At 33.5% G+C, this 14,697-nt stretch overlaps 1 protein-coding gene across 1 annotated transcript in view; it reads left to right on the top strand.

The window, feature by feature from the left end:
- LOC145256450 (solute carrier family 22 member 21-like) overlaps nt 1-14,697 on the top strand; it is a 93,008-nt gene that overhangs the window by 48,923 nt on the left and 29,388 nt on the right. The window contains exon 5 of the mRNA XM_080115376.1: nt 7,325-7,606. Within this exon, the coding sequence (XP_079971502.1) occupies nt 7,325-7,606 (282 nt within the window). The remainder of the gene's footprint in view (nt 1-7,324; nt 7,607-14,697) is intronic.

Below are 14,697 nucleotides of genomic sequence, written 5' to 3' on the forward strand. Positions count from 1 at the left end.
GAAGGTGGGACACAAAAGCGATTGCTGCAGATATAAAGATTACACCAGAAAGAGAGTACAGCAAACAAAATCAAATACAAAATTAGACAAAGATCGGCGAAAATACGTAAAAGTGGAAATATTTAAAACATCAATAAAGTTACAACTCGACCCCGGCTCCGATGTTTCTATAATAAACCTGAATACGTGGAAAAAGTTGGGAAAACCGGCCATGATGAAAACTAGTAAAGCAGTCCGGACGGTAACTGGTGGTGGTATAAAATTTGAAGGAGAAGTTGTCCTCCCGATAAAATTGAAAGGGATTTCGAAGAAATTAAAAATATTCGTACTAAAAAATAGTGAAAATCTGTTTGGAATAGATTTAATTGAGAAATTCGGTCTATGGGATAAGCCAATCAATACATTCTGTAAAAATTAGAATGTTCTTCTCCAACAACAGTAAATATAAAAGACGATTTAAAAGAATTATTTCCTGAGGCATTCACAACTAACTTAGGTCGCTGCAATAAATTCAAGGCCTCGTTTGAACTTAAAGAAAACGCCAGCCCAATTTTTAGAAAAAAGCGAAATGTTCCGTTCGCTGGGTTGGAAAAGATTGATAAAGAATTAAATAGATTGGAACAGACGGGAATTCTATCAAAAATAGAACACAACGAGTGGGCAGCCCCCACCGTATACGTAAAGAAAAAGAATGACGAAGTTAGAGTGTGCGCAGACTTTTCGACCGGGGTCAACTCCCTATTAAAAGATCACCATTACCCCCTACCAAGCCCAGAGGAAATATTCACGAAGTTGAATGGGGGTAATATCTTCTCCAAGATAGACTTGAGCGACGCGTATTTGCAAATACCGGTCGAGGAGAATTGCTCAAAAATACTATGCATCAATACGCATAAGGGATTACACAACTACAACCGATTGCCTTTTAGCATCAAAGTAGCGCCTGCCATCTTTCAGCAAGCGATGGACACCATGCTAAGTGGTATTGAGTGCGCATGTGCATACCTGGACGACATTGTTGTCAGGAGCAAATCCCTAGAAGAACATAAGGAACATTTGAAACAAGTATTTACTCGAATACAAGAATTCGGCTTTGAAGTAAAAGAAAGTAAATGTGACTTTTGTATGAGCGAGATTAAGTATCTTGGACACATAATAAACAAACATGGACGACGTCCAGACCCAGACAGATCTGCGGCAATAAAAAATATGCCAGCACCCGATAATGTAACAACCTTGCAGAGTTTCTTAGGACTCGCAAATTATTACCAATCTTTTATTGAAGGAATGCATAACTTGCGAGCCCCCTTAAATAATCTGCTTAAAAAGGATACACCGTGGAACTGGACGCAAGAATGTCAAACCGCTTTTGACAAAATAAAGAGCGCACTAACATCCGAATTATTCTTAACGCACTTTGACACAAACTTAAAAATAGGCGTCGCTAGTGACGCTAGCTCCTACGGCTTAGGAGCATGCATTCAACATATTATGCCGGATGGGTCTAGAAAACCAACAGCGCACGCTTCGAGAACGCTGATACCAGCCGAAAGGGCATATTCACAAATCGAAAAGAAGCGTTGAGCATAATCTTTGCCGTGACTAAATTTCACCGATATTTATATGGTAGACAATTCATACTTGAATCCGACCATAAACCGTTAGTCACGATCTATGGATCAAAAAAAGGATTGCCGGTATACACCGCAAATAGATTGCTGCGCTGGGGTACAATACTACTTAATTACGATTTCCAGCTACAACATCTAGCATAAAAAAAGATTTGCCATGCGGATGGACTGTCAAGACTGATACCACAGAAACACAATCTGGAAGAATCAGTCATTGCAGCAATTCGGACAAATGTTGAAGTAAAAAATATGGTAGCAAACATCATTAAGGAACTACCCGTAACTTTGTCGGACATTAAAAGGGAAGCCGAGAAAGACGAATATATAAAGGACATAAAAGAGAAAATTATAACAGACACAAAGTTGCAGGAAGTTTTCTCCATATGTGACGATGTGTTACTGTACAGCGAGAGAGTGGTAATACCCAAAACATTGCAGAATAGGATGTTAAGAGATTTCCACACAGGACATCCGGGGATAAATCGAATGAAGTCGTTAATGAGAAGCTACGTGTACTGGCGTAACATGGACACTGACATAGCGACAACAATTGATAAATGTAAAGGATGCCAGTTAGCGGCAAAATCTCCACCTATAGTACACAAACCTTGGCCGAAAACCGACCAACCATGGTCGAGAATCCACATGGACTTCGCTGGTCCAGTAGGTGAAAACTATTATTTAATTGTAGTGGATAGTTTCACAAAATGGCCGGAGGTAATGCGTTGCAGGAATCCAACAACGAACAACTCAATAGGGTTCCTACACGAGTTGTTTGCAAGATTCGGTGTACCAGACACACTGGTCACTGACAACGGAACGCAGTTCACATCCGCAGAGTTTAAGGAATTTTGCGACACGTTCCGAGTGAAGCACATCACGACTCCGCCGTATCATCTAAGGTCGAACGGCCTCGCGGAAAGGTTCGTGGACACGCTAAAACGAGCGTTAAAGAAATCCATTGGAACACCAACAGAAAAAGCTTTGCAACAATTTTTTCAAGTATATAGGATTACACCACATCCTAGTACACCATCAAACATATCACCAGCTGATCTAATGTTTGCCAGAAAGGTAAAATCAGCGTTTGACAAACTATTGCCAAGGCAGGCAATTATTCGAAACACTACACACACGAGAAGAAAGAAATATAACTCGGGAGATCGAGTATATTTTAAGTGCTACAGAAATAACACATCTTACTGGGAATGTGGAGTAGTGGATAAACGCATTGGTGATTGTACATACATGATTAAAGGTCCACAGAATATACATAAAAGGCACCTAAATCAGATAAAAAAAACGTCATATCCAAGATGATGATGATACGACAACAGTCGAAGAGGAGGACACCATAGATATCATATACGAATCTTTTAATTTGGAACCGCCTCAAAATGCATCTGAACCCCGAAGATCAGGTAGGAAAAGAAAAGTGAATGAACCATTAATGGTAAACTCAAAAAGAAAAAGATATTGAAATCTGTGTGACTTCAAATCTTGGGAGGGGGTGTTGTGGTGGCAACCACTTATTTGCATATGCGAATAACATAACACTATAAATGGCAAGCCTAGGTTGGCCTTGGTGGGTCTTACTCAAATGGCACCGGAAGTGACGCCGAAGAGCGTACATGTCCTCCCACCAAGACTCTCTGACTCGACACCGTCATTTGGACATATTGTAAATATACCTTTTCTTTACTACACTTATTATTGCGTTATCTTGTTGTTTGCGTCTTCATTGTATTTCCTTACTAATTATTGTTCAACCTTGCAACCACAACACTTTTATTCATTTGTTTCGTTTTATTAATCTGTTTCGTTTTATTCATTTGTTTGTTGTATTCATTTATGTGTTATATTCATTTGTTTGTTTAATTCATTTGTTTGTTTTATTCATTTGTTTTGTTTTATCATTTGTTTCATTTTATTTATTTATTTATTTATTTGTTTTATTCATTTGTTTCTTTTTATTAATCTGTTTCATTAATCAATTTGTTTCGTTTTATTCATTTGTCTCGTTTTATTCATTTGTTTCATTTTATTCATTTCTTTCATTTTATTTTTTGTTTTTATTCATTTGATTCTTTTTATTCATGTGTTTGTTTTATTCGTTTGTTTCGTTTCATTCATTTTTGTCGTTTTATTAATCTGTTTCGTTTTATTCATTTGTTTCGTTTTATCTATTTGTTTCGTTTTATCACTTTGTTTGTTTTATTCATTTGTTTGTTATATTCATTTGTTTGTTATATTTATTCGTTTGTTTTTATTGCATTTTTTAAAATTTATAATGGGGTATGATCCCACACAGTCAGGTGATTCTATTTATAAATATGCTGCTAGAAACTTACGAATTGAATTAATTCACGTTCTGCTACCAACCAATCAGAAACCAGAATTGCTCCATAAATATTAAACCTGTTCTGTAGCATGTCGCATGTTTTTTACATCTCGACACGGTAAGAATCTTTTGCTATGTGGAACTGTCTACTGCAAATAAGTCACCTCTCAGGTCTTCTGTGGAACAACGAACATTCGGAAACTGTTGTCTACTGCAAATCATTCACCTTTAAAGACTTGTTTAGAACAACGAACCATCGGAAACTGTTCTGTTTACTGCAAACCAGTAACCTTTCAAGACTTTTTTAGGACATTTATTCGTTTGTTTTATTCATTAGTTTCATTTTATTAATTTCTTTTTTTCTATTCATTTGTTTGTTTTATTCATTTGTTTGGTTTATTCGTTTGTTTTGTTTATTCGTTTGTTTGGTTTATTCGTTTGTTTCTTTTATTAATTTTTTTGTTTTATTTATTTGTTTGTTTTATTGATTTGTTTCCGTTTTATGCATTTGTTTGTTTTATTTCTTTATTTGTTTTATTCATTTGTTTCGTTTTATTTCTTTATTTGTTTAATTCATTTGTTTCGTTTTATTCATTTCTTTGTTTTATTCATTTGTTTCGTTTTATTTATTTGTTTCGTTTTATTCATTTGTTTGTTTTATTCAATTGTTTCGTTTACTTCATTTGTTTCGTTTTATTAATTTGTTTGTTTTATTCATTGGTTTCATTTTATTCATTTGTTTTATTATTGTGTTTCGTTTAATTCATTTGTTTGTTATTATTAATCATTGTTTTATTTTACTCATTTGTTTTTATAAATGTGTTTCGTTTAATTCATGTGTTTGTTATATTCATTTGTGTCTTATATTCATTTGTTACTTTTTGTCTCTTTGTTAGTTATATACCTTTGTTTCGTTTTATTCATTTGTTTCGTTTTATTTATTTGTTTCATTTTATTCATTGTTTGGTTTTATTAATTTGTTTTGTTTAATTCATTTGTTTCATTTTATTCATTTGTATCGTTTTATTGATTTGTTTAGCTTTATTGATTTGTTTTATTCCTTTGTTTTTTAATCATTTTTTTTGTGTTATTCATTTTTATCGTTTGATTATTTTGTTTGTTTAACTCATTTGTTAAGTTTTATGAATTTGTCTGTTTTATTGATTGGTTTGTTTCATCCATCGTTTCTTTTTATTCATGTGTTTCGATTGATGCATTATTTCGTTTTATTCATTCGTTTCGTTTTATTCATTTGTTATTTATACGCATTTTTTGTTTTATTCATTTGTTTGTTTTTTTCATTTGTTTGTTTTATTCATTTGTTTCGTTTTATTCATTTGTTTGTTATACACATTTTTTTGTTTTATTCATTTGTTTGTTTTATTCATTTGTTTGGTTTTATTCATTTGTTTCGTTTTATTCAATTGTTTGTTTTATTCATTTGTTTGGTTTTATTCATTGGATTAGTTTTCTTGATTGCATCGTTTCATCCATTTGTTTCGTTTTATTGATTTGTTTCGTTTTATTCCTTTGTCTGTTTCATTCATTTGTTTCGTTATATTTATTTATTTCGTTATATTCATTTGTTTGTTATATACATTTTTTGTTTCATTCATTTGTTTCGTTTTATTTATTTGTTTCGTTTTATTCATTTGTTTCGTTTCATTCATTTGTTTATTTAATCTATTTGTTCATTTTATCCGTTTGTTCGTTTTATTCATTTGTTTGTTTGCTCATTTTTTTTATTAAATTCATTTGTTTGTTTTGTTCATTTGTTTGTGATATTCATTTGTTTATTTTTATTTTGTTTTGTTTGTTATATAAATTTGTTTTTATTATAATCATTTATTTTGTTGTATTCATTCGTTTCGTATTAGTCATTTGTTTCGTTTTATGCATTTGTTTCTTTTTATTTATGTGGTTGTTTTATTCATTTGTTTCGTTTTATCGCTGTATTTATTTTATTTATTTTTTTAATTCATTTGTTTCGTCTGATTTATTTGTTTGTTTTATTCATTTGTTTGCTTTATTCATTTGTTTGTTTGCTTCATTCATTTGTTTTATTTGTCTGTTTGATTATTCATTTGTTATGTTTTATTTATTTGTTTTTTTTATCATTTCTTCCTTTCATTGATTTGTTTCGCTTTATTCATTTGTTCTGTTTCATTCACTTGTTTCGTTATATTCATTTGTTTCATTATATTAATTTGTTTGTTGTATTTATTTGTTTGTTTCATTCATTTGTTTTTTTTAATCGATTTGTTCCTTCGATTCATTCGTTTATGTGTGTTCATTTGTTTGTTATATTCATTTGTTTTTATTATATCCATTTATTTTGTTTTATTTATTGGTTACGTTTTATTGATTTGTTTCGTTTTATTCATTTGTTCTGTTTCATTCATTTGTTTGTTTCATTCATTTGTTTCGTTTTATTCATTCGTTTCGTTTCATTCATTTGTTTTTGTTATCGATTTTTTCGTTTTATCCATTTGCTCGTTTTATTAATTCGTTTGTTTTCTCATTTGTTTAATATATTCATTTGTTTGTTTTATTCATTTGTTTATTTTATTCATTTGTTTGTTTTTATTCATGTGTTTCGTTTTAGTCATTAGTTTCGTTTCATGTATTTGTTTCTTTTTATTTATGTGTTTATTTTATTCATTTGTTTGTTTTATTCATTTGTTTTTTTCATGCATTTTTTCGTCTTATTCATTTCTTTGTTTCATTTGTTTGTTTTATTCATTTGTTATTTTGATTTATTTGTTTGTAATATTCATTTGTTTGTTTTATTCATTCGTTTCGTTTTATTCATTTGTTCCATTTTATTACTATTGTTTCTTTTTATAAATTTGTTTCGTTTTATTCATTTGTTTCGTTTCATTCATTTGTTTGTTTTATTCATTTGTTTGTTTTATTCATTGGTTTGTTTTATTCATTTCTTTGTTTTATTCATCTGTTTCGTTTTATTCATTTTTATGTAGTATACATTTGTTTCATTTTATTCATTTGTTTGTTTCATTCATTTGTTTCGTTTTATTCATTTGTTTCCGTTTATTCATTTGTGTGTGTTTTTTTCATTTGTGTCATTTTATACATTTTTTTGTTTTATTTATTTGTGTCATTTTATTCATTTGTTAGGTTTATTCATCTGTTTTTTATTTGTTTCTTTTATTCATTCGTCTTTTTTATTCATTAGTTTCTTTTTATTCATTTGTGTCATTTTATTTATTTGTTTGTTTTATTCATTTGTTTCATTATATTCATCTGTTTTTATTCATTTGTTTGTTTTATTTATTTGTTTCATTTAATTCATTGATTTGTTTCATGCATTTGTTTCGTCTATTTCCTACAGGTACATCGAGGAATCTCTTCGTTGGCTTTTGACAAATGGCAAGATGAAAGAAAGCAAGAAAATTTTGCATCGTGCAGCCAAAGAGAACGGCGTTAACTTCGACGACATCTGGGGAACGTGCATGAAGACGTCATGCGCGCTACTTCCAACGATAAAAGAGACTGATATTGATAAGATACCAGAAGATGAAATCGCTACACCGGAAGCGTGTAAAGTGGGAATTAAGACGCTTATAACTGATGGGACGGCAAGGTTAATGACCATCATTGTATTGATAAATGGGTAATTATTATTTTTTTTACTACGTCTGATACTATATAATATGACATAATAAATTAAGTAGTGTGTGTGAATGTAAAATATTTAAATATTAAATTATAATTATCAGGTTGGTTAGAGGATGTTTACTCTGTCTAGGAATTGTTTCACGAAAAAAAAAACAGTAATATATAAATCCATTTTCTCCATTGAATTCTATTTAGCGTTTGTGCGCAAGAATATCACAAAGTCTTAGGTTTGATCCGTGCGGCCGGCCGATCAATCATATAGGTTCACTGTTTATATATAATTAAATAATATATATATATATATATATATATATATATATATATATATATATATATATATATATATATGCATATAGTTAAAAATATATATGGCGATTAAGCTACACTGAATATTCCGCGTTTCATCCACTCTAGGATTCTTCAGCCTTATGCGCATAAGCGGAATATTCAGTGTAGCTTAATCGCCATATATATTTTATAACTAACTAACTAGCTCTACCTACGTATTGAGCACCTTTGAAGTAAATACTTAAAGTTTACGCATAAATTTATACTTTCGTATATTAATTTTATGTGAGTAAATGAAGTAGTTATATATATATATATCTATATATCTATCTATATATATATATATATATATATATATATATATATATATATATATATATATATATAAGCAGATGTACCCGACGTTGTCCGGTATTAAACGTAACCTAAAATTCCTTTAAAAAATGAAGTAAAAAGAAAAAAATACGAAAAGAAACTAAGACCTGGGCATGCGAATGTAATTTTTTTTTTCTAAACAGTTCACTTCTTGTAAGTAAAAGATACACGATCTGAGATCGAAACCAAAACCTACAGACAGTGAGTAAAGTGCGAATACCATTAGGCCAGCTTAACATGATATTTAAAAAGTGTTTTCAAACCTATTTATTATTAACATAATATGAACGATTCGTGTATGCGTAATCGTGAACCAGTTTGAGAAATAGCTAAAAATTTGACGAACCCCACGTACCAAATTTTTAATTTTGACCCTTTAGCAGCCACTTTTCCGAATTAAAAACTTTTCCACGTGTCTGAATACCCTATATATTAAATTTCAAGTCAGTAAATCCAAAACTCGTTGAGTATATATGTTCAGAATGTCTTCTCACCCACATTCTCAATTATATAATATGATATCTATAATATAATATCTATAATATAAAGCTGAACGTCTCTGTGTGTGTCTGGTCACGAATAGGCTCTTATATGTTTGACTATTATAGAAAACTGATCACATATAATGATAGAAGATTATCGAGACACAGGAATAGGTATGTTTGATCTGGCATAATGATGATTCATTAAAATTGTGGGGTCTGCGTACGCGCTTGCTCTACAAAGTATGTGAATAAAAATTTTTTAAAAACCTTTTTTTTTTTTTTTTTACATAGGCGTTATCACTTATCAAGGCCGATAGGCCACTCAAGGATAAGGGTTAAATAGTGTACAGTAGTTAAAAGGACAATATAGTAATCGATAGTAATGGAAGTTCGGTAAATTTGTTAACTTAAGTGGAACGGCTCATCAGAAACTTGTTCACGTTGGACTTGAAGACAACCATATTATAGACAGCTGGAAAGCAGGAAAACGGAAGACAATTCCACAGGCGTGCAGTTCTAAGAAAGAAGCTTTGATCATGGAATCTATGTTTAGGTTTAGGCACAGATAAAGAGTGGGGAGAATTATTGATAGTGTTTTCAGCTAGTCTAGTGTTTCTTGTGAAAGTTTGGCGAGGGGGGACCATAGATTGAAGCTCAGTCAAACACTTTCCATGAAAATAACGATAAAGCAGAGACAAACTCGCAACATCTCTTCTGTGAGATAGAGGTTACAGCGAAGAGAAAAGGACATCTCCCACCAGGCCACGAAGTCTATTTTGTACCCTATCAAGGCAGGACAAGTCTTTTCTAGCAGCTCCTGCCTATATGTGGCAACAGTATTCCATCCTTGGACGTATATGGCTCTTATATAGATAGAGAATCGCATCAGCAGTGAGATATCTACTGGATCGATAGAAGAATCCGACCATTTTTCCAGCGGCCTTGGCAACAGATTTGATGTACATATTCCATTTAAGATCAGGAGTAATGGTGAAGCCCAGAAGCCTGTCAAAACTTGAGGCCTCCCCAAGACGAGAGCCATTCATTTTAATTGATGCCAGATTGGGATCAGAACGTTGATGATGTAAATATAGAAGCTTGGTTTTAGATGCATTAAAAGTAACCAGCCACTCCTTTCCGAATTGTACAACGTGATCAAGATCAGAGGAGAAAGAATCGGAGAGAACTTAGTCGTTTACTGTCTTAGATGTGCTACCATAGATGGTAGTGTCGTCAGCAAAAATGTCTACGAATTATGTAAGAATGTGATTTGGAAGCTCATTAATGTAGATCAGGAAAAGAGTTGGGCCCAGGATGGACCCCTGAGGGACTCCAGCATTAATACTGTGAGCTTCTGATTTTTGCCCATCAACTACTACTCTTATGAACCTATCAGAGAGAAATGATTTAATAATTGAGAAGACATTTCCAGCTATACCATAGCTGGAGATCTTGTGAAGTAAACCTTTATGCCATAACCTATCAAAGGCCTTTGATATGTCAAGAGCAATTGCCCTAGAAAGGTTGCCTCTGTCGAGAGATTTGCTAATCCTATGAGATATAATTGTAAGCACATCTGCTGTAGATCTAGCAGAACGGAAACCATATTGAGTGTCACTAAGAAGGTTATTTTTGCTGAGATGGTTGATTACTTCTCTATTTAACACAGATTCCAGCAACTTACTCATGACGCACAAGAGTCTTATTGGTCTGTACTGAGAGGGGGATGAACGATCACCTGAATTCTTAAATACAGGGCATACTGATAAGATTTTCCAGGGTGATGGGAAGCAATTCTCCTTAAGACAAGGTTTAAACAGTTTTGTAAGTATGGGCGCTAGTTCTTGTTGAAGTTTTTTGAGTACTATAATTGGAATACCGTCAGGACTGGCTGCTTTACTTGAATCAAGGTTTTTGATTAACTTGGCAACATCACGTACAGATATTTGTTTATCACATAGTGTGTTTTCTGATACAGGAGGAAATATTGGGTGTTGGCGGCCTTGGTCGCAAAGGGTAGAATTCGCTGCAAAGTTCTTGGCAAAGAGTTTGGCTTTGTCTGATGCTAACGAGATTACCTCAGTTTATTGATGACAGTTGAGATAGAGCATACGCTTCTGTTCAGGTTTCTGTTTGCTATTTGCCAAATCTGGTGGGAACCAAGCCGCTGCTCAGCTACTTTGGACTTGACGGACTGAGCATACAACTCTCTTGCGTTCTTTATTACTTTCTTACAATGGTTGCTGGCAGTCCTGAAAGCGGCTTTAGTTTCCATACATCTATTACGTTGGAAGCAGCGGAAAAAGTGATTTCTGTGCGTAATAGCAGCAGCACATTCTGGAGAAAACCATGGCTGGCTGTTAGGTTTTTGCTGGAACTTTTTCGAGGGTATGAAATTGTCTATACCTACAATTAACCATTCCGTCAGGTCTGATACTATAGACGACACATCCTTTTTAAACATGAAACGCAGAGGAAGATCCGATATAAATGTACGGAAACTAACCCAGTCAGCCATAGTGTATCGATATACTGTACGATGGAGAGGTACGTCTGAGGACTTATTACATTTCATTTTTATCTTAATTGATACAACTGAGTGGTCGGGAGATCCAAGAGGAGACAGAACGGAAACTGAACATAGTTCTGAGCAAGTTGTGAGAAAAAGGCCTAGGAGATTTGCATACTGGCCGTCATTGTCGGGCACACGGGTGGGTTCCTGAACAATCTGAGTGAGGTCATAAGCAATGGAGAAATCATGACAGAATCTCCCCTCATCATCGGTCTTGTTTGAGTGGGTCAACCATTCCACATTGTGAACATTGAAGTCTCCACATACGTGAGTTAGCTGAAGAATATGCTGATAGAACTTGGTCAATTTTCTCAGATATGCTTTAAAGATAGTAACTCCGCTGTTATGGGGGTGATAGAGAGTAAATATAAATGCCGTAGTGTGAGCTAGTGCTACTCGGAAGCACATATAGGGTAAGTTAGGATCTTCTCTGGAGATGTCCCTACCACATGGAAAGCCATCTTTTATATAGGCACATATTCCATGCCCATGGCGATCTTGGGGGTCAGATTTGGAAGTTAGGTTAGAGTATCCTTTAATTACGAACTCATTTAGGGAAATAGTCTGTCCAATTTCGGTTTCGCTTAAAAATAAAAGGTCTGGTTTAGTCTCCTGTAATTGGGCTTCAACCTCTGGAAGGTTAGAACGTAGACCCCTTATGTTGGAGAAGGAGACATGGTAGTGGGGGGGGTCTACGTTGGAAGTTTCAGATCCGGGTTTAATCGTGTATTTTTTTATTGAAACTTGTCATGATGGAATTTTGGAGTTTGTGGACTAGGTCATCAGACTTGCTTAGAGCAGGACAGAGAGGGGAAACTAAGAGAGAAAAGTAACGAAGAATTTTTTTTTGTACCACTTGATAAGGTAAAGCCGTAACAATTACCCACTAGTATGGCATCGAGAGGCCCCACCAGAGACACCAAAAGCTACTGCATGGTCCAGAATCCATTCACCAAATGGCAATACAGCAGCCTCAGTACTTTGCACCTGCTGATAGGACAGCCTCCTTAGTGATTAATCCAAGGTTCGGGTCCCTGACTATCAGGCGGATAACGTCAGCCCAGATAAAACGTTTACCTCCAGCACCCTTACTAGTGACATGGCTACAAGGATAAAAACAGAAAATTTCCGCCATCTCTGTCGACTGTTCATGCAAAATACTGCCAACCTAGAATACAGCTTTTTCTTCTCCCTTTGTCAGAAAAATCACTCATTAAAAAAATGAGGACTGAGTGACAAATAAAGACAACGTTTACCTCCAGCACCCTTACTAGTGACATGGCTACAAGGATAGAAACAGAAAATTTCCGCCATCTCTGTCGACTGTTCATGCAAAATACTGCCAACCTAGAATACAGCTTTTTCTTCTCCCTTTGTCAGAAAAATCACTCATTAAAAAAATGAGGACTGAGTGACAAATAAAGAGAAGCGAGAGTAACGGGAGCTGCCAACAACGCTTCCACAAAACGTTCTCTACTCTCCTTAAAAAAAAATCTATAAAGTATTGTACTTAATAAAAGTCCAACTGGCGTGTTTTTTAAAGGGAAAGTATGGTGATAGATTCATCTCTCACGAATTAACAATGAATACAATTTCCTAATCCGTTCATGCAATCAACATGGTAGATATAATAAACATTTATGACGAGAAAACGCTATCATTAAATAAAACAATCAGGAAATAAAAATATAAATTTAGTACTGAAATAGAATGTAGTTATTAATATTAGAAATTAAACATAAAAATTAAAATACACTTATCTCGAACACGCATTCGTCTCCAGAGTGCAAACTGATATGAAAAGACTTTTAGCTTTAATATCAGCGTTCCAAAAGACTTATTTATTTACTTTTTTTTTTACAAGTTTACAAGTGTTTTTGATATAGATGTACATAATGATACTTTGATAAGTATGTTTTAACTTAAATAGGGATGGTATAATAAAATTGTGGGGTCTGCGTTCGCGCCTGGCCTCTATAGAATGGAAATAGGCACAAACCTTAATAAAGACTTTTCATATCTGTCTGCGCAAATATACTTTGATAATTATGTTTCAGTTTGAAGAAATATGGTATAATAAAATTATGGGGTGTTCGTTCGCGCCTGACCTCCATAGAATGGAAATATGTCACAAAGTTTAACAAAATTTTTTAATATAGAATCACAGAATATTGTGATAAGTGTTTTAGTGTGAACAGGTATGGTATAATAAATTAGGGCGTGTATCTATTTTATTTTTACTTTCATCATATTTGCTTTGGTTTTGATACCCCCAAATCCGAAGCTATCTCTTTACAACCCTTCCTTTTCATAACGTATCATACTTTCATAAATCAGAGTCCATTTTCTGTAGGCTGTTTTTGAACCCAGTCAATGACGGGTATTTTTGCTTATATATATATATATATATATATATATATATATATATATATATATATATATATATATATATATATAAACGTGAAAGTGTCTGTCTGTATGTGTGTGTCTGTCTGTGTACATTTTACTACACAATAACTGTCAATTTTCAGTCTACAGACTCGAAATTTGATATACATGGTATTGAGTTTTGGGAAAATGTTTGCAATCCGCTTTTGGGCCGAAATTTGGCTGTTAAGGGGTCAAAGTTCAACGATTTGACCTTTGAGAACTCTACCAAACTCCTCCGACAATTTTGGGTCTAAACTCTTGAAATTTTAAATATTGGTTACTTGGACATCGATTTAACTTAATAATCTTATTTGAGCCCAAACACTAAATTTAAGGGGTCATAATAGGGACATGTTTTAAAAAATTGACCTCTGCGGTCTCTACCAAATTACTTAGACAATTTCTGGTCTAAACATTTAAAATTTTACATATAGAGTATTCAGAGATAAGGCAAGCTTTTTAATCGGTTTGGGTCGAAAATTTGAGCTATTAATATATAAATGTATGTATGTTTGCATGTTTGCCTAAAACTTTCGATAGAAGCGACGGATTTTCACAAGATCAGTATTGTTTGGAAGCTCGACACTTCAGACGACAAATACTGAAGAATTGGCTAAAAATTTACTTCCTCACCCTCAACTGGGCATTTTCTACAGGGAGGGATCGCTTTTTTCGCCGATATTTTCAAAAGTCATCCCCTCTTTTCGATTGTCTAGCCTTAATTCAAACTTCCGTAATTTCCGATTTCGCGATGGTCGTAACAGCAAAGACGTCTCGTTTTTTTTCCATTCTTTTCCTCCTTTGCGGTACGGGTTCGAGCCTGCTTTCCTACTACCACCTTTTTTGTTTTGCTCAATATACACCTCCAAACTCACGGGCAACGCCGGGCTTAAATGCTAGTATATTTATAAAAGTGAACGTGTCTGTGTGTGTGTC

Source organism: Euprymna scolopes, chromosome 32, assembly GCF_053919585.1.
Source record: "Euprymna scolopes isolate OS-2025 chromosome 32, ASM5391958v1, whole genome shotgun sequence".
In the NCBI taxonomy this organism is placed as follows: domain Eukaryota; kingdom Metazoa; phylum Mollusca; class Cephalopoda; order Sepiida; family Sepiolidae; genus Euprymna; species Euprymna scolopes.